Below are 21,710 nucleotides of genomic sequence, written 5' to 3'. Positions count from 1 at the left end.
TTTGTCCTAGTCCCACTTTGGGTGCCACAAAGAACACACCCTCTCCCAGGCTGAAGCCCCGGCAGCACCCGGCTCCGGCTGTCCTGGCCCTCCCCAGCCGCTCACTGCCTGTGGTTCCTCTCCTCTCTTGGGAAGACCCTCCTGACTTCAGCAGGACCCAATCCCAAGCTCCCCTTGGGAACAGCACACAGCCCACATTTACACAACCATCACAGCTTTTCACAGTGTCACCTCAGCTGAGGAAACACCTCCAGAATTGCGTTTCCCCTCTCAATCACCCGAGGACTGTTCTTCCCTTCAGAGCTCCATCTGCACACAACCGGGTCAGCTGAGGTTGCCACACAGAGCCCATTTGTGACACAGGGGGTGGGGGGTATAGAACTCCATCCTCAGGCTGTAGAATGCAATAATGGCCAGGCACTGCCTGCCTGCTGAGACACACAGTGATGCTAATAAGTAAAACAATATCATTGTTCAATTTTTACAAATTGGATTTCTCTTATTATAGAAAATCTAAACAGATTTGAAATCTGCTCCTTCCTAAATATATATGAAGTCCAGAATCACCATGGATCCACACAATGGTCCTCATGGGCTCCAAATGACAAAATGTGATTCATGGGAAATAGCAGCAACCTGGGAGAGCTCTGAGACCACAGTCACCTGCCCACCTGCCGGTGACCCTCACACCTGGCTACATTGCCCTGGGTGAGGGGAAGCCCCACCCACGCAGCCAAAGCTATCAGCAATGATAACCCAGGTCATCTCTCTCCCCTGCCACCGTTCCCAGCAGGCCAGGAAAGACTTTTGACCTCACTGCTATCCCCTTGCGTAGATTCTAGAAGCAGCTACTGAGACAAAAGAGCCATCAACCAACTGCCAGATGTTCTGTCCACTGGACACCATGCACCTGGAGGCTAGAACCATCCAGAGGACCCACTGCCTTTTTCATTTTCTGTTGTGTGTAGGGGACAGGAGACAGTGCCGCAGACATTATCCTCACCTATTAGAACTGGCAGTGAATGCTGTTGGAACAGTCCTTGGTCCCAAGGAAGGCAGTCATTTCCTGGGGAGTTTGGTGTGGGCCTCCTAAAATCAACCACTGGAAGCTCCCTAAGGTGAAGTGGCAGAAAAATCATGACACCTGATGAGAGGCACAGTAGGTATCAGCACAGGTGCTGTGCAGCCAGAAAACCACCCCTGAAGAAGACAATTACTACGACACCTGACCACAGAGAGACAAGACTGAAGTGCAAGGAAGGGGTGTGTCTATGACTAGTGCATGTTACCCCAGGAGTGGGGAAAACAAACTAGCAAGTTCATGAACTGCATTTCTGTCCTCTATTTTGCTTACAAAAATCCCTTTTCACTTAGATACTAGGCTTTAATCAAACAATCAAATTGAGAAGTAGAAAAATAAATAGAAGCACAGTTCCAGAAGTGCTAGGAGTCTTCCCTCCAGGGAAATAACTAGGCCTCCAACCTCAGCCCTTACGTGTACATATTCCATGTCCCATTACATTAATATGCAACTGAAAATCCAACATAGAGAACTTGGGAAAAACAAAAATAACTTTTGTATGAGCCTCTCGGCTGACAACGACCCAAGGACTGTTCAGCGGCCCAGGCACCTGAGGAGGAATGACAGTCCACGAGAACATCTTCTGTAGCAACAGCCACCAGGATACCACCAGCAGCACAGCACGCGGGACTCGGTGTCTACCTTCCCTGCAGATCACCTTCTCTCTCGCTGGAATCAACCGCTGCACTGAGATCTACTCATGAAGTAGAAACTTCTTTATGGGGTCTGGCAGAGGCAGTGAAGGAATCAGATGAAGCCGGTATTTGCCAAGAGCTCTTCTCACAGCCACACGGCACAAACTCAGCAAGGTTCTGGGAACACCTGGAGGTCACGGGAAGAAAGGGAGGGACAGAGGAAGGTTAATTCTATCCTAGCTCTAGAGAGCAAAGGCAGCTGGGACTAGCAGCCAGAACTGCACAAATGCTCACTACCAACTTCAAAATGCTCAGTGAGACACAAAGTGATGGCTTTTCCTGATGGATGAAGAGAGGAGGCCCCAGGGAGGAAGGTCTTCTAATCTGCTCCTTCTGTTGGAGGAAGGAGCGAAACCTTTACAGCCTCATTAACCCAGGCATCTGCTCCCTGGGTCGCAACCTGACCATGTTTAATGCACTAGACAAAGAAATCACAGTGGACCATTGAAGGTCCTGGCAGGTGCAAGCCACTGGCACCCAGCCTCTGTCAGCCTCTTCTCTTGGTCAAACCCTGAAGCTCTACAAGAACCTAAGGAACACGGGCGGAGCAGTGCCTGTGGGGCACAGACTGACGACTTTGCTCCCAATGAAAAGAGCGCAGCCAAGTTCTGCCTCAGTTAGCGAGGAAGCTGATGAGTGGAACAGTCATGAAAGCAAGCTGCTTTTTCTATCAGTATGGTTCCCAGCTGACCATTAACTATTTGCGGGAAGGCTACACAGGAGCATGCTTTAATGAATTGGTTTAGGGAAATCGAGTAACAAAAACACAATGGATTTAGTCCTTTGAGAAGCAGGGAAGGAAGAGGTTACCAACTTGGATGTCTCGGGACCCAGTCTGGGAGCGGTGGGAGAGGGAGACGTGTGGGCAGGAGGTCAGAGAGGACACACGAGGTCAGTGTCTGAATCCCCGTGAGAGCCTCAGATGACAAGAGCAAGCCACAATCAATTCCAATCTCTCGTGCTATAGATGCATTAATCGTTAAAAAAAAAATCCTTCTTCATAAATAAGCAGACTAGGAACTTTATTGTAACAAAACAGGCTTATCACACAATCCAAAATAGCGATACTTGAGTGGAACTGAAGAAGGGAAAGTGAGGAACCCTAGAAAGCCACTTACAATTTGTTTTAAGGGCTCATTTAAAAACCAGGCATAAAAGAAGTCACTGTCTGTAAGAATCTGGGGCCAGAAAGCAGAGCAAAAGGGTAAAGAAAATATAATTCTAGGCCAGGGCAGTGGCTCACGCCTGTAATCCTAGCACTTTGGGAGGCCAAGGCAGCAGAACACTTGAGCCTAGGAATTCAACACAAGCCTGGGTAACACAGCAAAACCTCATCTCTACAAAAAATACAAAAATTAGCCGGGTATGGTGTGCGCCTATAGTCCCAGCTACTTGGCAGGCTAAAGGGGGAGGATCGCACAAGCCCCAGGAGGATACGGCCACAGTGAGCCATGATTGCACCACTGTATTCCAGCCTGGGTGACAGAGCGAGACCCTGTCTCAAAAAAGGAAAGAGAGAGAGAGAACATAATTCTAGGAGTTCTAACAACACACATGTACTTTTAGAGATTTCCTGATATCGATTCTTGGTATCCAGGAATTTAAAAAGAGAAGATCAATCTGAATAACTGTCTGGAAAACTGCAAGTGCTAACTGAACATTTTGGCCAAGTGCTCAGTTAGAAGTTTTTTTGTTGTTTGTTTTTTTGTTTATTGCTACAACTTGATTCATTCAATCAACCCAGGCCACAAGTCAGAGCTGAACTCAGGCCACTTACTTCTGGCCTCTTTAAAGATCTGCAAGGCCTCAGGGTCTACCTTTCTTCTTCCTCTTGACTCTGGACCCAGGGACTCCCACTTCACCAGATTCAGGTTGGCTCCAAACTCTACCAGCAGGCTCACGAAGGCTGCCTCACAGCCATGACGCAGGACTGCATCCATGACGCACCCAGGAGAGCCCCTATAGAATCCCTGTGTGTTGACAGGACCATTGCAATTGAAGTCAGGGTTCGCTCCAGCCAGAAGGAGCAGCCGGAAGCACTGGAGGTTGTGGTAGGCTGCACTGATGTACAAGGGGCAGACCACCAAGGAGGTGAGCCGCCGGGAGAATCGGGGCTGGACGTCAGGAGTCAGGTGGTGGTTGACATCAACATCAGCCCCGTACCTGCAGGGAAGAAAGGGAAAATCAGAATGTGCAGGGGACTGACCACAGCCCACAGATCCCACACCAGGGGCTACAGGAGACTTCACGGATCAGATTAATTTGGTGACACCAGGCGCTACAGGAGACTCCACAGATTAGATAGATTCATTACAATCAGCAAGATGAGGCAGCAGGAAAGAACTTGGAATCCCTGCACATACAGTAATTCCTAAGGGAAGTCTCCTTCAAACCTTTAAAGGTCCAATAATCCCAAGGCTATTTAAACTATTTCAGAGCAAAGAAAAAGAGAAGCTTCCAAATTCATCTGACAAAACTGGCACAATAGCCCAAAACCCAACAAAGGCCAAAGCATAGGAAAAACTACCAACTAATTTCATTTACGAGTATCAATTTTAAATCTTCCATAAAATATTAGCCAAAGAGAATCCTAAAGCATATTAAGAAAGCAATATGCCATGACCTCGTGGGAGTTATCCCAAGAATGCACACAGTTAGCTCCAATATTATAAACACTATGAATATAATCAAATGTAAAACAAGGCCAAGGGGAAATTCCTCTGATGATCTCTGCAGATGCAAAATAAGGAAAAAAAAAGAGGGCATATGACAAAACTTAAGAGCTGTGCATGTTTAAAAATGCTCAGTAAAACAGAAAGTGATGGCTTTTCCTTAACATGATAATACATATTTCCTCAGGCCAGAAGTCAGTATATCATTTAACAGGGAAAGGCTAGAAGCACTCCTGCCAAAGCTGGATCGAGACAGATTGCTGCTTTCCAGCCTCCTAATAAACACGGTGTTAAAGGTACCCTGTGCAATTAGTCAAGAGAAACAATTAAATGCATAAGATTGGAAAATAAAAGGTAAAAAATTTCCCCTTTTCAGAGGATACGACATGTCTGAAAAGCCCTAAATAATATGGAAAAACTAACAAGCAATGAGATAACTTATTGAAGTAACAGGTTGTAAAACCAATAGCCTTCATATAAAAATAAAACTCCATTTATGATAGAAAAATAAATTTCACAATGACATATCCAAGCATAAACTTAACAATAAATGTCCAAAATTAGCGTAAGGTAAATAATAAACTATAACTGAACGTGAATAAAGGTAGACCTAAGAGAACAGAAAGACATGGCACAATGCTGGGTAAGACGCAACATTGTTAAGATAATTCCCCCTAAATTTATTTTATAAATGAAAATATCATTACTAGAATAAGTTGACTACAAACATAAATAAATAAAAACAGCATCCCTGGAGCTGCATTAGTTGATTTATAAAGTTCATCTGTAAGCTCAAACAAGATGAAAAAGTCAAGCAATAATGTAGGGTGGGAGGTAGCCACACCATAAGTGAAATTTACTATAAAGGCTAAAAATAAAACTGTGGTATTGGTATGTGAACGAAACTGACAGAATAACGAAACTTTAGAGAAAATCTTGAAATGGGCCAAATTGCATATAGAAATTTCATATATAAATAAAGGCAGCATCTCAAATAAGGCAGGGATGTGGACGTCTTAATAAGTGTTTTTTGGGATAACTGGACATCCATATGGAAGAAGGTAAAAGTAAATCCATTCACCATAGCATATACTGGAATACATTCCAAATGAATCAGAATTTAAAACGTGAAATATGAAGCCATGCAAAAACTAGAAAAAACCTCTAAGTAAAATTTGCCTAATTCTGACACAAAATCCACAACGAAAATGTTTTTAACATAAAAATTTTGAAAAGAAAAACTTTTGCATGGCGTAAGCATGACATAACAATATAAGCAAAGTAAAACAATCAATGAAAAATTGGGGAAAATGTTACAAAGGATTAATATCCCTAACATATAAAGAGCTTCTAAAAGAAAAAGACCAATAGCCCTGTAGAAAAATTAGAGAGATGGGGACAGGCACAGTGGCTCACGCCTATAATCCCAGCACTTTGGGAGGCCAAGGCAGGCAGATCACTTGAGGTCAGGAGTTTGAAACTAGCCTGGTCAACTAGCCTGTCGCTACTAAAAATACAAATGTTAGCTGGGCATGGTGTCATGCACCTGTGATCCCAGCTACTCAGGAGACTGAAGCAAGAGAATTGCTTCAACCTGGGAGGCAGAGGTTGCAGTGAGCAGAGATGGTGCCATGCACTCCAGCCTAGGCAACAGATCAAGATTCCATCTCAAAAAAAAGAAAAGAAAAAAGTTAGAGAGATGGACAGCTACAAATGGCTCTTAGCCACAGGAAAAGACACTCAGCCTCACTCAGAACAGAAATGCAAGTTAAAACTATTCTGAGATATCACTTCTCACCTATCAGATTGGGAAAAATCCAAAAATTTATTGACCAGGTTAGAAAACAGAAAGTCTCATTCATTGTTTGAGCAATGAAAAGTAAACACTCTCCCTATGGAGGGGGGAAATCTGACAATCACTAGCAAAATTACATAAGCATTTAACCTGTTAATCAATCACATTTCTCAGGATCTATTTCCAAAATACATCTGCAAAACTATGAAAAAATGTATGCACAAGGCAATTCATTAAAGCACTATCCGTAACAGCTGGAGACAGTACAGCACCCACGTGTCCACTAACAGGGGACTGGCTGAATGAACTGCGGCTCATCTGCACAATGTAGCACTGCGAAGCTCTGAAAAGGAGTGAGGAGGGCTGCCATCCACTGCTCCGGAACGGCCTCCAAGCACAGGAAGCGGGGAGGAAGCAGGACAGTGAGAGTGTACAGTCCACTACTGTTTCTATGGGGGAGCAGGTTGCAGTGTGCTTATGGTAAACCATGGAATTTTTTAATGGTTATCTACTGGGAAGGGAGAGAACAGGATGAAGGAGACAAGGATACAAGCTAGACTTCCAAAAATTTGTACCTTGGCCAAGCATGGTGGCTCATGCCTGTAATCCCAACGCTTTGGGAGGCCAAGACAGGCAGATCACTTGAGGCCAGGTGTTCACTAGCCAATATGGCAAAACCCAGTCTCTACTAAAAATACAAAAAAAAAATTAGCTGAGCATGGTAGCAGACACTTGTAGTCCCAGATACTCAGGAGGCTGAGGCATGACAGTCACTTGAACCCAGGAGGCAGAGGCTGCAGTGAGCCAAGATTGTGCCACTGCACTACAGCCTGGGCAACAGAGCGAGACTGTCTCAAAAAAAAAAAATTTAGGCCTTGTTTTATTTGACTTTGGAACCATGTAAATTTTTTATGTTGTAAAACAAAATTAAGTAAAAAGCAATCCTTAAAAATTGAAAGCAGCCGGGCGTGGTGGCTCATGCCTATAATCCTAGCACTTTGGGCGGCAGAGGCAGGCAGATCACCTGAGGTCAGGAGTTTGAGACTAGCCTGACCAACTTGGCGAAACCCCATCTCTACTAAAAATACAAAAATTAGCTAGGCGTGCTGGCCAGCACCTGTAATCCCAGCTATTCGGGAGGTTGAGGCAGGAAAATTGCTTAAACCCAGTGGGGCAGAGGTTGCAGTGAACCGAGACTGCCCTACACTCCAGCCTGGGCAACAGAGTGAGACTCTGTCTCAAAAAAAAAAATTTTTTTTTAAGCAAAAAGAAACACATGAACTCAATCAGGTATCCAGCTGGTGCCATAATGCGCTGCCCAGAAGGACGTCTTTCTTTTCAGGCACACTAAACATCTGGACTCCCGTGATTAGCACAAACCACTCCCAGCGTCAGGTTCACTTGGAAGGCCCCAGGCCAGGATGCACAGCTTGCTGGCAGGGGAGCATCACACAGCTCTCCACATGGGCATGCAGACGGCCATGAGCAAGGGAACCCCTAGGCTGCCCCTCCTGACCCCCAGCAGCAGCCTGGATGGGAGGAAACAAATCTCACACAGGGCAGGTGCAGGAGCCACCTGACTTAGAAGCCTCATTGTCCACCAAAGCCAATCTCTAAATGACTCCACTGACTTCACTTGCCCTTGTCACTCAGAGATGACCAAATACACTGCTCTCCATCAGGCACTTAGGGTTCTTCCAGGCCAAGTGCAAACTCCTAATCATTTTTACTCTGAACAGGGATCAGCCAATGAGGAGGCCCTGGCTCCCAGAGTCCTGGCAAAGTGAGGCCACTTATCAAGAATGGCTACCTGGCATGAGGTATAAGAGCACAAACAGGCCAGGAGCCATGTATGGGAAGGGGCCGCAAAAGGAGGCTGGCTGGTGCCACACAGAGGACAACATGGCCAACACAGGTAGTGTGTGAAGGGGCGGGGGAGCCAGGTTCTCACTGGTGAAAGGAAGAAACTAGGAAGAACCTTGTGGCGTTAGCCTGGATTAAGGGTAGCCAGGTGAACTCCTGTCAATGTATATAAAGAAATATAAACCGGACACGGTGGCTCACGCCTATAATCCCAGCACTTTGGGAGGCCAAGGCAGGTGGATCATGAGGTCAGAAGTTCAAGACCAGCCTGACCAACATGGTGAAACCCCATCTCTACTAAAAATGCAAAAAAAATAGCTGGGTGTGGTGGTGAGCGCCTGTAATCCTAGTTCCTTGGGAGGCTGAGACAGAGGAATTGCTAGAACCAGGGAGGTGGAGGCTGCAGTGAGCCGAGATCACACCACTGCACTCCAGCCTAGGTGACAGAGCGAGACTCTGTATCAAAAAATAAAAAAATAAATATAGACAAAAATGTGGAATGTACATACAACCTTAGCTTGGTCCAGGAGGAGGGTGTGAAAACAGTGACACCCCAAAAGCAACAGGCACTCCTAGCATCCAGATGTAGGTTTCTGCACACCATTCTTCACTAAAAGAAACCTTGGAGAAATGACTTATTCCAGGACTTAGACAGTCAAAGTGCAAGATGAACAAGAATATCTTGTTCCATGAAAAAAGAACTACTCACAGAATGATAAGGACATGTCAAAAGGACAGAGACAGCTTGAAGCAGCTATCAGTAGCCAAATCTGGGACAACATGAATTTCAACTTAAGTAACAATCATAATGAATAACTCATTGAATAATATCAGAAACCATGATTCTATACGAACAAATAAATAAATGAATAATTAAAAATCTGAGATGAACAGGATATATACACAGTTGCAGAGCACCTCTCTATAGAATCCTAATTACAGAGAGAACAGGAATGCTTTACAGTACGGAAACATGGCAGGCACCATCTTCAACAAGTAATGGAAGTGAGCATCAGCAGTAATGGACACACTGAGATCACATGCAGCCTGACGGAGGGAATGGGAACACAACCTCACTTCAAGATTCCTGCCCAAAGCGCATTAGTGACTCTAATCTGAGTCAGCGTTAGAGTCAGCACCTGTTTTCTTGAGCTTTCATCAGCCCCACACGGTCCCGCAATGTCTCTCTCACAAGATTCATCACCACCAAAGTATTTCATTTGAAAATAGGAAAGGGCAGTATGTGGAGAGCAGCGATGGCAGGGCCAGAACACACAGGGCGCGGGGAGGCCAGAACAGCGTCGTCTTCCATGCCACAATCAAGCGCTGGCCGACAGGAACGGCCAGCAACCAAGCTTTCCAATCGCCTCCTCGGCACCATCCAAGTGTCCACAGAAACGTTTCCCTGGAACCGAAACAGCTACTTTCAGGCAACACAGGCCTGAGGACGAGAACAGGGACCAACTCACTCACATGACAATTTAGCTTCCACAACAAACACAAGCATCACTCACTCTCCAAGACATTCTAGAGTGACAGGGGAAGCATTCTAAAACACACAGAACCAACAAGAAATTCATATTTCATTTCATACACCCAACCAATTAAGCAAAGGAAAACTAGATCTCAAGCAGTGATGGCTTTTTTCTCCTTATTCTTAGGGAAAATCTTCCAAAACATTTGTAATGTTGGGCAATATGACAATCTGGTATAAGCTGAGCTGTGGGAAAGATTGCCCTTCATCCACTCATAAAAATATACTGGATGAGATCCAGTTAATTTTAATTCTGAATTTTTTCCAAATTCTATTGCGTTTAATACCACTGTCAAGGAACCACTGGGAGAACTCAATAAATCAATATAACTTTTGCACATACAGAAATACCATTCTGTACCTTTTCTCTAAAATATGAGCAATATATACCAAGGGAATTTACAAATAACAAAATGGAGGTAACTTATAGAGGGACAGAAAATTGCAATCGTGAAAGATGAGAGCCCTAAGAGGGAACTGGCACAGGGAAGGCACAGCGAAGTTATTTCCAAATAACATCGCTGTTCAGTAACTTAACCACATCACTCTACCTTCCAACAGTCAATTATCTTGGAACTTAAACTATAGGAAACTTTTTAATAGAATAATATATGTTTTGGTACTGCCTTGTACAAGTAATGCCCTGTGCTCCAGTGAGGGAGTAAGATGTCTTAGCAATGTTTTCACAAGAAGGGCATCTGTGTACATACTTCTCGGTCGGCCTACAGGTTTCAAAGCACTTGTGCATCATGAATTGACTGAAATGCCCAAAGGGATTTCTGGAACCAATATGGAATTTCACTGATTGATCCTACTCAAAAACACTTCCAAATTAATAGCTTACATTCTCCAAGATGCTGAGGACGAGCATGGGACTGAGGTAGCTTAATCAGGTTAGAAATCCTTAAAAAGAGGAAAAAAGCCTCATGGCTTTAGCATCCTCTTAACCTAACAACCTTACCACTCTCATTTCTTTATCCTCCCAAAAGCCAATTGTGTAGCTATTTAATTTACAAAACCAGAAAAGCTTATTCTCAGTGCCTAATTTAAAAACCATGTTCTGTGCTGGGTAAAGGGAATGCCAGGTCCCTGCTCCTCAGAACCAACCTGGCTGCAGCCTCTAACAACAGAACCCTTCCTTACCCAATCCTTTCCAATACGGAAACATTTCCCTGAGAACCAGCTACCTAAACTGCACCCTGTCCAAATGCAGAGCAATTTGGTCTCCAGAGTAAGGGAGGGAAAAAAGCATCTTTGCTGGAAAGAAGTCACTAAAAACATGAAAAATAAAAACCCAATCTGGTTCCAAAGGAAAAAAAAAAAGGCAACCATTAGTATGATTAAAATAAGACGTAAACATAATAAAATGGAAGGGGAAAGCAACGAAAACATACATGAAGAAAAGATATCAAATGCAAATAGTTACAAAACAGAAAGAAAACAGAAATAGACCCTAACATCAGCTATAGCAATAATGTTAACTGTATTAAAGAGCAAAAACTCCTAGACAAATAGTTCTACACAAGTGCAAACAGAACTACTGAAACGCGCTAGGATTAAAAATATTATATAATGCCATGTAAACTGGCCTTAAATGAAACTAACAGTGCTCTTGTTTTGACAGAGCGTCATACATAAGCAGGAACTTTTATGAGCTCAATTAGCATCAGCATTTTCAAAACAAAACTTATTCAAAGTACAAGGGGAAAAATGGCAAAATCACAATGTGATTAGAGACTAACAGACTTCTTCAAATTTCTGGCATATCCAATGGCAAGAAAATTTAAAAAAAAAAAGAGAGAGAGAGAGTTAACCTAATTTAGGTTAACAAAGTATAATACGTAAATAAAACGCCCATGGTCATGTACTTGTTTCAAGCATTCACAACAACGTAATCTGACATTAATAAGTAACAATAATAAGCCAGCACAGTGGTGCACAGCTACAGTGTCAGCTACCAGGAAGGCTGAGACTGGAGGATCACTTGGACCCAGGAGTTTGAGGGTGCAGTGAGCTATGATCACACCATAGCACTCAAGCCTGGGCAACAAAGTTAGGCCTCATCTCAAAAACTAAACAAAAATAATAATAATAATAACTTATTTAAAATTCAAAGAATCCCCAAAATGAAAACTTTATGGTCCATGTCATCTGAGCATAAAGTGTTATTAAAACCTTATCTTCCATAACTCTAAGAACAAAGAGGAAAGCAACTTCAATTAGAGCTACTTAAAAAATAAGGAAAAAGCTTAGAGAAGATGATCAAAACTATAGTAAAGGTTAAGTTAACCTTACAAGTTTTCATTCTTTTTATTTTTTTGAGATGGAGTCTCACTCTGGAGTGCAGTGGCACATATTGGCTCACTGCAACCTATACCTCCCGGGTTCAAGCAATTCTCCTGCCTCAGCCTCCAGAGTAGCAGGGATTACAGGTGCTTGCCACCACACCTGGCTAATTTTTTTTTTGTATTTTTAGTAGAGATGGGGTTTCACCATCTTGGCCAGAATGGTCTCGACCTCTTGACCTCGTGATCCACATGCCTTGCCTCCCCAAATGCTAGGATTACAGGCATGCACCAAAGTTTTCATTCTTAATCAAACAAACAAATAAAAAAAAAAAGGACTAAGCATTCAACTCAAAAGGGAAAAAAATGAAAAATCAGAAAAAGATAAAAGCAGATATAAAGGAACACGTAGGCAGAAAAACAAAGAGCTGATAAAGCCAAGAAGCAGCTCTTTACAAAGACCAGCAAAACAGGAGAGTCATCCAACGAAGCAAATTCTAAACAGAGAAAAATTACAAATACAGAGAAGAAAAGTGAAGTGGCCACAGGAGCCCAGCGGCCAGGAGCCCCGCAGTACTGACCTGATGAGAGCCTTCAGGATGTCAGCCCGGCCCACACGAGAAGCATGGTAGACGGGGGTGCTGCGATGGTGCCGGCTTCCGTTGGGGTCTGCGCCTGCTTCGAGAAGGATCTGGGCACTCTCTAGGTGCCCGTTCACCACAGCCACATACAGGGCCGTCTGTCCTTTTACGTCCACCAGATCCACCTCAGCCCCCTTCCGGATAAGGAAGTCCACACAGTTCCCATGGCCAGCAGTGGCCGCGATTCGCAACGGTGTGCAGGGGAGCCAGCCACAGCACCAGACAGACTTCTCGTTGATGCGGCTGCAGGAGGAACACAAGGGGGCTCATGAGATGCAGCCCCAGAACAGGGGCAGGTTGCAATGCCCCCCTCACCCTGGCCCATAGACAGACTCTCGAGGAGGTGACTGACAAAGTCCCCCACTGGTTAATCACACCTCCAGTTAATGGGCTCTGCCTTCTGAAATGCTTACACAACTTTCCCCTGTGGAACCTGAGCATGACAGAGCAGGGCAGGCATTCCCAGCCCCATTCCAGAGACAGGAAACTCGAGGCATCAGCAGAATGATCAGCACCAATACTAAGACCCCTAGTTCTTAGATTTCCTGACTGCTGTCCAAAGTGCCTTCCTCTACACAGGTGGAAAGGGTCTGTCTGCCTGGAAGGCAGGGCCAAATGAACAGCACACTCACCCAGGAGTCTGGGTCAGGCCACTCTTCCCCAGTTACCACATGTAAAGGCTTGAGGCTGGGCCTCTCTCTGGACCTCAGCATCCTCACCAGGACTAGGTGACCATGTAGGCCCCCCAACCTCTAGCACTGAACAAATGATGGCCTAAAGGATCACTAAGGTGGCATGGGGGCTACACCCTAGGCCAACAGCTGTGGAGGAACCTGTCCAGACTCAGTTCTCAGCAGATATCGCAATCAGACTGCAACTGCCTGCCCCAACCACTAACCCAGCAAGGCAGCAACCGCAACCAGTTCACAGCAAGCTCCTGGTGTAACTGAGAACAAAGCTCAGGGGCCCAGAGCATCAAACCAGGCCCCAGGAACATGCAGCAGGAGCAGCTCCGCAAGCCAGCCCTCCAGGCTCCACGACCAGCTGTGCCCCAGCTCTGACTGCACAGGAAAGTCAAGGGAGGAATGCTCCAGGAACTCATCACCAAAGAAGTGACAAATAGCAACAGGAAAATGTAAAGAAACAGAGACGCCCTGGACCTGAGTAAAGGAAGAAGAATAAACAGTGCTGGGAAAAGCAATAGAAAAGACTAGGTCTGAGGCCTCACTGAACTCTCATTCCACTGTTACATCTGCAAGTTTAATTCAGGTTTGCTTTGGGCTTGAGTCATCCACATTAAATATTTGTACGTGACCCATCCATCTTCATCTGACAGTCCTTTCTGGTATTTTTCTTTTAAAAACTGATATTATTCTGATGAAATATCACTAAGACACTAGAAGGAAAGGAAGAAACACATTCCTGTACTGTTAGAAATCCTTTTCTTGGAAACTATCCAAAGAAAAGTGGTGGCATTCGTCTCGGCACCGACATGTAGGCATTGCTTCTATCATCGCACTGCCGTTTGGGTCCTGAAGGAACAGCAGAAACACAAAGGCAGCACGGACAGCTCCCGGCTGCAGCTGAGTTTAAGCTTTAGCTGGGACTCCAGCCTTAAACCCGTAGAAGAATCAGAGAACACTCCAGAGAGCAGGCAAATTCTGCTCTCCCAGGCATCCTGAGCAGGGAGAGGGAGGGGCAAGCATCAGCTGCTGTGAACGAAGGGCTGGAGCCGTTTTGAGGGGACAGGCAGAGTTTGTCAAGGCCAGGGCAGGGGACCACTGATAAGGAGAACAGTAAGGAGAAAGGTGATGAGGCAAAGGGCCTAAGGCTGAGGCCCAGGTCCCGGAGGCAGATGACTGAGGGCCTGAGAAGCAGAGGAGAGGGCGCCAGGGAAGCTGGTGAAGGAAGGTGAACGTACAGAAGCTCCTGAGATCAACAGCCCCAAGAGACCCAAGATGGGGCAGGGCCACCACTGAAGAGGGAAACGGTACTGCCTTCAGGGGTGACATCAGGAGGCTGAGGCCCACAGAGGCCCAGAGAGCCAGAAAACACTAAGGTCAATGACAGAGCAGGATCTGAAGTCAGGTCTCCCTGCCCACACTATCTGGCTGTCTCCTACAACTCTGACCAAGCTGCTTCAGTCTCCTTTTTCCCCTTCCTCTAAAACTGGAACACATTCCTCCCAACATCAAGGTCTTTATCTGTAATCCTGACCATGGGGCTCAGCTTCAGGCAGCCCTACAGGGCTCAAGTGCCCGGACCAGCCCCGGGGCAGCGCCGCTCACCTCCGGTAGCTCTCCTCTTGCAACAGGTTCCTTAGGGTCTGGAGGTCCCCGACGTAGGCTGCATCATGGAGCCTCGTGTCCTCACAGTGCTCCAGTGGATGATCACAAAACTGCTCCCTCAGCCACTCCTTCAGATTACGACCTGCGCTGAAGAGAGGGGCTCCTGTTAGCTCAGGGAGGCCCTATTAAGGTTAACCAAAAGGGGGTGCCATCTGCAGCAAGTCTTCCCTCTCCCAGCTATGGGGCACATTCAAATGCTCAAGAAATAAATCACAAGCTGGGCATGGTGGCACGCCTATAATCCCAGCTACTCAAGAGGCTGAGGCAGGAGGATCACTTGAGGCCAGGAGTGCAAGACCAGCCTGAGCAACACAGCAAGACCCTATCTGTCTTAAAAACAAAAAGAGAAAATAGTAGAAACTTTCCCTTATAAAACTAGCACATTCCTGACACCAACCCTGACAAGATTAATTTTTTAAACGTTGGTGGGGCCCAGGGATTATAAGCCAAACCTACTGAAGAATACAGAAGCAAGATCCTAAGGAAAATATTTGCAGATTGAATCAATACTGTATCAAAGAATCTAGCATGCAATTACTCTAATTTAGTCCAAGTATATGGGAATATCTTAAAACTGGGAAACTATGAAAGAGAACCATCGTCATCTCCTTCACTACAAAAAAAGACATAGGGCAAAACCCAAGGGCTGAGTAAATGCTGCTGTTTGCTACACGGATGACTCCCTACCATGCTGCCCTGTGTAACGGCCACAGGGAGGCCTGCCTAAGAAACTCATGAGAAAGGTGCACTTGACCATACAGAAGTTCCACCTCAATCAAAAAGGTTAAAAATACATGTACGTAAACATAAATCCAGCCCATATAATGAAGACTATAAAACTGAAAGGCAACACAAAAGAACAGAATAAGCAGAAAAAACACACCATGCCCTTGGATAAAAAGATTCAATATTTAAGGAATTTTAAATAAAGTACAAACCATTTCTTTGGGGTTTTGTTATCAGACGTCACAAAAAATATTCTAAAGTGTATCTGAAAATATAAATAGGGGAGAACTTTTCTGGTTTTTTTAGTAAGTTACAGAGAAAAGGCCCTACCCTACTAGGTAACAGAATACTCATCAAAATAAAGATTAATAAATTAAACCATCAACACCCAGAAAGACCTCAGTACAAACAACTCAATACCAGCACCCTTCGCTGCACTGCACTTCACTTTATCAAGCTCCAGAGAGAGCTGTGTTTTTTACAAACTGACGGTCTGTGGCAACCCTGTATTCATACAACAGGATGTGTTCATTCTGTGTCTTCTGGGTCACAATCTGGTAATTCTTGGAATATTTCAAACTTTTTCATTATTATTTTATCTGTTATGGTGATGAGTGATTTGTGATGTTACTACTGTAATTGTTTTGGGGGGCCACAAACTGTGCCCATATGAGACAGTGTGCTTAATCCATCCACGGGGTCTGTGCTGGTCATGACTGCTCCACCAACCAGCCGCTCCCTGTCGCTCCTTGTCACTCGCTGTCTCTCTCTCTCTCTCCCCTCAGCCCTCCCTGTTCCCCAGACACAGTACTGAAACTAGGGTAATTAATAAGCCTATGCTGGCTTCTGAGTGTTCAAGTTAAAGAAACAGTCATACATCTCTCACTTTAAAAGTTAGAAATGATTAAGCTTAATGAGAAAAGCATGTGGAAAGCTGAGAAAGGTTGAAAGCTAGGCCTCTTGTGCCAGGCCCTAACTCTCTCCAATTCTATGAAGCCTGAGAGAGCTGAGGAAGGTGCAGAAGCAAAGTCTAAAGCCAGCAGAGATTGGTTCACGAGGTTTAAAGAAACCATCTCCATCACACAAAAGTACAAAGTGAAGCAAGTGCTGATGTGGACATTGCAGCAAGTTATTCAGAAGACATGGCTAAAAGATAATTGGTGAAGACAGCTACACTAAACAACAGATTTTCAATGTAGAAGAAACAGCCCTCTATTGGAAAAGATGCCATCTAGGACTTTCACAGCTAGAGAGAAGTCAATGCCTAGTGTCAAGGCTGTAAAGGACAAGCCACTCTCTTGTTAGGGGCTAACGCAGCCAGTGACTTTAAGATGAAGTCAATGTTCACTCACCATTCCAAAACTCCTTCTGCCTATGCACTAAAAATGAAACAACCAAGTCCAGGTGGCAGCACAACTGTTCACAGCATGATTTAGTGAATATTTTCAGCCCACTGTTGAGACCTACTGCTCAGAAGATTCCTTTTACAATAGTATTGCTCACTGACAAAGCACCAAGTCATTCATGAGCTCTCACGGAGACGTACAAGATTCATGCTGTTTTCATGCCTGCAAACATAGCCATTCCACAGCCTGTGGATCAGGGAGTCATTCTGGCTTTCACGTATTAACATCATTTAATACAATTTGTAGGGCTACTGCTGCCATAGATAGTGGTTCCTCTGATGGTTCTGGGCAAAAATGAATTAAAAACCTTCAGGAAAGGATTCACCAATCTAGATGTCATTTAGAACATTTGTGATTTGTGGGAGGAGGTCAAAATATCAACTTTAACAGGGGTTTGAAAGAAGTTGATTCCAACCCGCATGGATGACTTTGAGGGGATCAGGACTTCAGTGGAAGAAGTACCTGCAGATGTGGTAGAAATCACAAGCAAACTAGAATTACAGCCTGCAGATGTGACTAAATTACTGCAATGTCATGATAAAACTTGAATGGATGAGGAGTTGTTTCTTATGGATGACCAAAGAAAGCGGTTTCTTAAAATGAAATCTACTCCTGGTGAAGATGCTGTGAACACTGTCAAAATGACAACAAAGGATTTAGAAGGCTACATACACTTCATTGATAAAGCAGCAGCAGGGCTGAAGAAGACTGATTCCAATTTTGAAAGAAGCTCTACTGTGGGTAAAATGCCATCAAACAACATCTCATGCTACAAAGAAATCTCATGAAAGGAAGAGCCAGTCAATATGGCAACTTCATTGTCATCTAATTTAAGAATTACCACTGCCCCTTGATGAGTCAGGAGCCATCAATACTGAAGCAAGATGCTCCACCAGCAAAGTTTGTGACTGATAGCTCAGACGATGGTGAGCATTTTTCAGCAATATTTTTTTAACTAAAATGTGTATATTTTTAGGCATAATGGTATTATTGCACTCTTAATAGACCATAGCATCATGTAAACATAACTTATATATGCACTGGGAAACCAAAAAATTCACATGACTTGCTTTATTGCACTATTCACTTGATCACAGTGTTCTGGAACTGAACACACACTATCTCCAAAGTGTGCCTGAAATTATAAACCAGCATCAAAATCAGCAAGAATGTAAGAGTATTCAACAAATGGCATTTGTACCATTAGGTACTTATTTGGAAACACTGAGTTATTCACCTCATATCACAACTGAAAATAAACTCCTGAAGATTTACGTTTTGTAAAAATAGTTACACAGATTCGCATGTACGTAACAAGCAAAAACACAGACGGCTTGGATTCAAGTCCCTGCCTTGCCATGCTGTACTAGAGTGAGACCGGACATGCAGGTATAAAGCACACCCTCCATAAGGAGCTCTTCCAGGTGCTGAAATTTTTTTTTTATATTAAAATCAAATATCTTTTGGGTACTACTATAGACAAGACTCAACCACAGGTACGAAGGGGTGATGAGGAAGTGTCCTTGCCCTCCAGGATTTGAGTCCATTGGGTTGCTCACGCTGATTCCACAACCAGACCGGCCACAGATCAACAAGCAGGCATGAACAGCTCTTTATGCCACTATCCCAGTCTTCCTTCAGTAACTATCCTCCCCTGTAATTAACCCCACAGTTGTGGTTACCACAGAGTGAAAAAGTTCAAAGTAGGGGTGGGAAAGATTCAGGTGTAAGGCAATAACCAACAGGTAAACAGCAGCCGCAGGACTTTTGCTGAGCTCTCTTCTGGGCCCCCTCTGCTGGCCCCTGTGCTATCCAATTCTGGTCCATCTCAAAAGTAGCCTCAGAATCTTTCCCCAGCTCCAGATTCAAAAGCAACTTCAAGTTTGTGTTTTGCTGACCAACTATTCCAATAACAACACAACTGCCCCAGGATAGCACTTAAGCTTCAACTGAAAATCTGTTGCCCCTCCACCCCAGGCCCAAAACCCACTGAATAACAAAACAGCAGTGCATGAGGATATAAAAAGGAGCCTTCGGTTGGGCACAGTGGCTCAAGCCTGTAATCCCAGCACTTTGGGACAGAGGCCGCGCAGATGACGAGGTCAAGAGACCGAGACCATCCGGGGCAACATGGTGAAACCCCTTCTCTACTAAAAACACAAAAATGAGGTGGGCATGGTGGCGCATGCCTGTAGTCCCAGCTACTCGGGAGGCTGAGGCAGGAGAATCGCTTGAACCCAGGAGGCGGAGGTTGCAGTGAGCCAAGACTGCACCACTGCACTCCAGCCTGGTGACAGCGAGAGACTCCTTCAAAAAAAAAAAAAAAGACCCCCTGTAATCCCATCACTTTAGGATGCCAAGGCCAGGGGATCACCTGAGCTCAGGAGTTCAAGATCAGCCCCGTCAACATGGTGAAACCCCATCTCTACTAAAAATACAAAATTTAGCCGGGCAACTACTCGGGAGGCTGAAGCAGGAGCATGGCTGGAACCCGGGAGGCGGAGGCTGCAGTGAGCCAAGATCATGCCTCTGCAATTCAGCTTGGGCAACAAGGGCTAAACTCCGTCTCCAAAAAAAACAAAAAAAAAGAGGAGCCCTGTGCAGCCGCCAAAGCCAGTGTTCCTTCCCCAGGACCCCTCTCTATACCGGGAAGTAGCTGTTAGTCCTCTTTTTCCCACAGAACACCTCTCATTCCGTCTCACTCTCTCACATGGAATGACATCCTAGACCCTAAAGCCCTGGCTGTCTCTGAAGTCAAAGTCAATGCCAACCAAAGCCCAGGGTGGTGGATGCTTTGTCTGGCTTGCTGTGGTCACTGCAGTTTCCCCCGCTGGGTCTAGCCAACAGTAGGTCTTCAACAAAGTCTCTTAAGTGATTGGAAGCAGGTGGGGAGGGAGGGAGGGATGGAAAAGCCTATCCGCAGCAGTCTCCAAGTCAATCTTTCGAGATTTTTAACAAATTTCTTGGTTTATTACTAAGGAGAGGAAGCATGTAAAGCCCAGAGCACATGAAACCATGGGCGCGAACGGCAAACTCAGAAATCCGGCAAGAAGGGACTCCTACCACACCACCGGGAAAGAGGAACCTGTGCTGACCGCTTCCCTCACACGTGCGTGGCAGGGCCCCTCAAGGTGGAGGATAGGATAAGGTTATTTTGGACGGTGGGTGTGCGCCTTTCTGGCTGCCTGCTTTGCGGGTGGGGACATGCTGTGTCACTGACGAGCTCGCTGGAGATGGCGTCCCCGTTGTCGCTGGTCTGTGCCCGTGGGGGGTGTGAGGGCTGCCCGCTGCACCACCGGTCACGTGGTGGTGGCAGAGGGGGGAAAGGTGCGCGCCCTCCGGGAGGCTTTCCTGATCCGTGCACTGAGACGGGAGGGCGGCCCGCGCCTGCGTCTGCAGTTGGGTCATATCAAATCCGTATCGGCTAACCGGAGAGAAGCCACGAGCAAGTTCCACCGGAGAGAAAATCTCGCGTGGGGCCTGCACTCGAGGCTGAGGAGCCGGCAGCGCGTCCCCGCTGGGGCCGCCCCGCACGACCAGCCGCGCTGACCCCCGACCCCGGCCTGCGGGAAGCGGCTCCCCAGCTGCCCCGTGGGCCCGGCCAGCCCGGGACGAGGACGCAGGGCCTCGGCAGAGACGCCAGAGCCAGCCCTCGCCATCCCCACACGCCCCGCGGCAGCCGCGCGCACGTTACCTGCGGACCCCGGCCCCGCCCGCCCATCTGCGCTGCCGCCCTCCGCCATGAGCGCTTCCGCCTCCGCGGCCGCCACAGGCCCGCCGCGCCCCTCAGGCAGGAAGCAGGGCTGCCCGCGACCACTTCCGGCGCCACCGGCGAGGGGGCCGCGTCGGGGTCACGGCTTCCGGCGGGCAAGGGCCGGCCTCACTGGTTTCCGGGTCCGTGCCTCCACTTCCGGCTTCCCTGCGGAGCTGGACGCTGGCGGGTTCCGGCGTCCGGCGTGGACCTCGCGAGTTACCGACTCCCGGGGCGCCGGCTGCGCTGTGGTTTCCCCTCATAAGAAGCCAAGGAGTCGGAAAGCGCGTTGCTTGGGGCAGCAGCCTGAGTCCGGTGGATCGGGTCGTCCCCGCCGCCACGGACGGGGCGTGGCTTCTGCCGGGTGTGGGCGGGGGCCCTGGCGGGCGGGACCCGGGTCTGGGCTAGGCTGGCGGGGTCCCGGCCGGTGCCCCCCGAGCCACTAGCAGCCCCGGGAGGGTGGATTCGGCGGCGCGGGGAGTGGAGACGGCCCACTGCAGGGCTGAGCGTCGCAGCGTGCTGTTGTTTTGGATGAATGCTCCCCCAGATCCCTTCCATGAAGCCCGCAATCAGCTCGGCGGCTGATGACAGCCAATGGCTGACGCGGACCTCGTTGAATAAATGACTGCGTTTGTGAGCAAACGAGTAACATTCCCTGCACGCTCCCAAGTTCGGATATCGCAGCGTCGTCCCACCGTGGGTATTGGTTTTGGTCCTTCGGCACGGATTCCGCCCCCGCCGAGTTAGAAAGCCGGCCTCAGGCGGGAGGAGGACTGACGTGTTCCCAGCGCGGCAGGAGACTGATGAGGAAGGACGGAATCCCTGCAGGCGTGGGCGGGACCTGCTGGCGCAGCCTGTGTCCAGCACACCGGACCGCAAGGAAGCCGCAGGCGCAGCCCCGCAAGTGCCCCTG

At 46.7% G+C, this 21,710-nt stretch overlaps 1 protein-coding gene across 2 annotated transcripts; it reads right to left on the bottom strand.

Annotated features, from left to right (window-relative positions):
• Positions 1–455: 455 nt before the first annotated feature.
• On the bottom strand, positions 456–21,134 carry ASB1 (ankyrin repeat and SOCS box containing 1). 2 transcript variants are annotated; one of them, XM_037741776.1, is made up of 5 exons: positions 20,476–20,734; positions 14,855–15,001; positions 12,507–12,809; positions 3,554–3,939; positions 456–1,903 (listed from the first exon to the last, which is right to left on the bottom strand). In XM_037741776.1, exons 1-5 carry the CDS (start codon positions 20,703–20,705, stop codon positions 1,776–1,778), a joined length of 1,194 nt encoding a protein of 397 aa, XP_037597704.1. In that variant the 5' UTR covers positions 20,706–20,734; the 3' UTR covers positions 456–1,775. The 2 variants fall into 2 exon arrangements, with proteins under 2 accessions (XP_037597704.1, XP_017393314.1); XM_017537825.2 differs by lacking the exon at positions 20,476–20,734 and adding an exon at positions 20,741–21,134 and having other exon boundaries at positions 1,364–1,903; positions 14,855–14,996.
• Positions 21,135–21,710: the final 576 nt, after the last annotated feature.

Source organism: Cebus imitator, unplaced genomic scaffold, assembly GCF_001604975.1.
Source record: "Cebus imitator isolate Cc_AM_T3 unplaced genomic scaffold, Cebus_imitator-1.0 Scaffold106, whole genome shotgun sequence".
Classification (NCBI taxonomy): Eukaryota; Metazoa; Chordata; class Mammalia; order Primates; family Cebidae; genus Cebus; species Cebus imitator.
The sequence above is the reverse complement of the archived record's forward strand: the minus strand, read 5'-3'. Positions and strand labels throughout refer to the sequence as shown.

Coding starts and splice junctions, on each gene's coding strand:
- ASB1 (XM_037741776.1), bottom strand. CDS start 20,705: ATGGCGAGGGCTGGCTCTGGCGTCTCTGCCGAGGCCCTGCGTCCTCGT. Junction 12,810..14,854: donor CAAGAGGAGAGCTACCGGAG/GTGAGCGGCGCT, acceptor TTCCTCCTGCAG/CCGCATCAACGAGAAGTCTG. Junction 1,904..3,553: donor GATCTTTAAAGAGGCCAGAA/GTAAGTGGCCTG, acceptor CGTGACCTCCAG/GTGTTCCCAGAACCTTGCTG.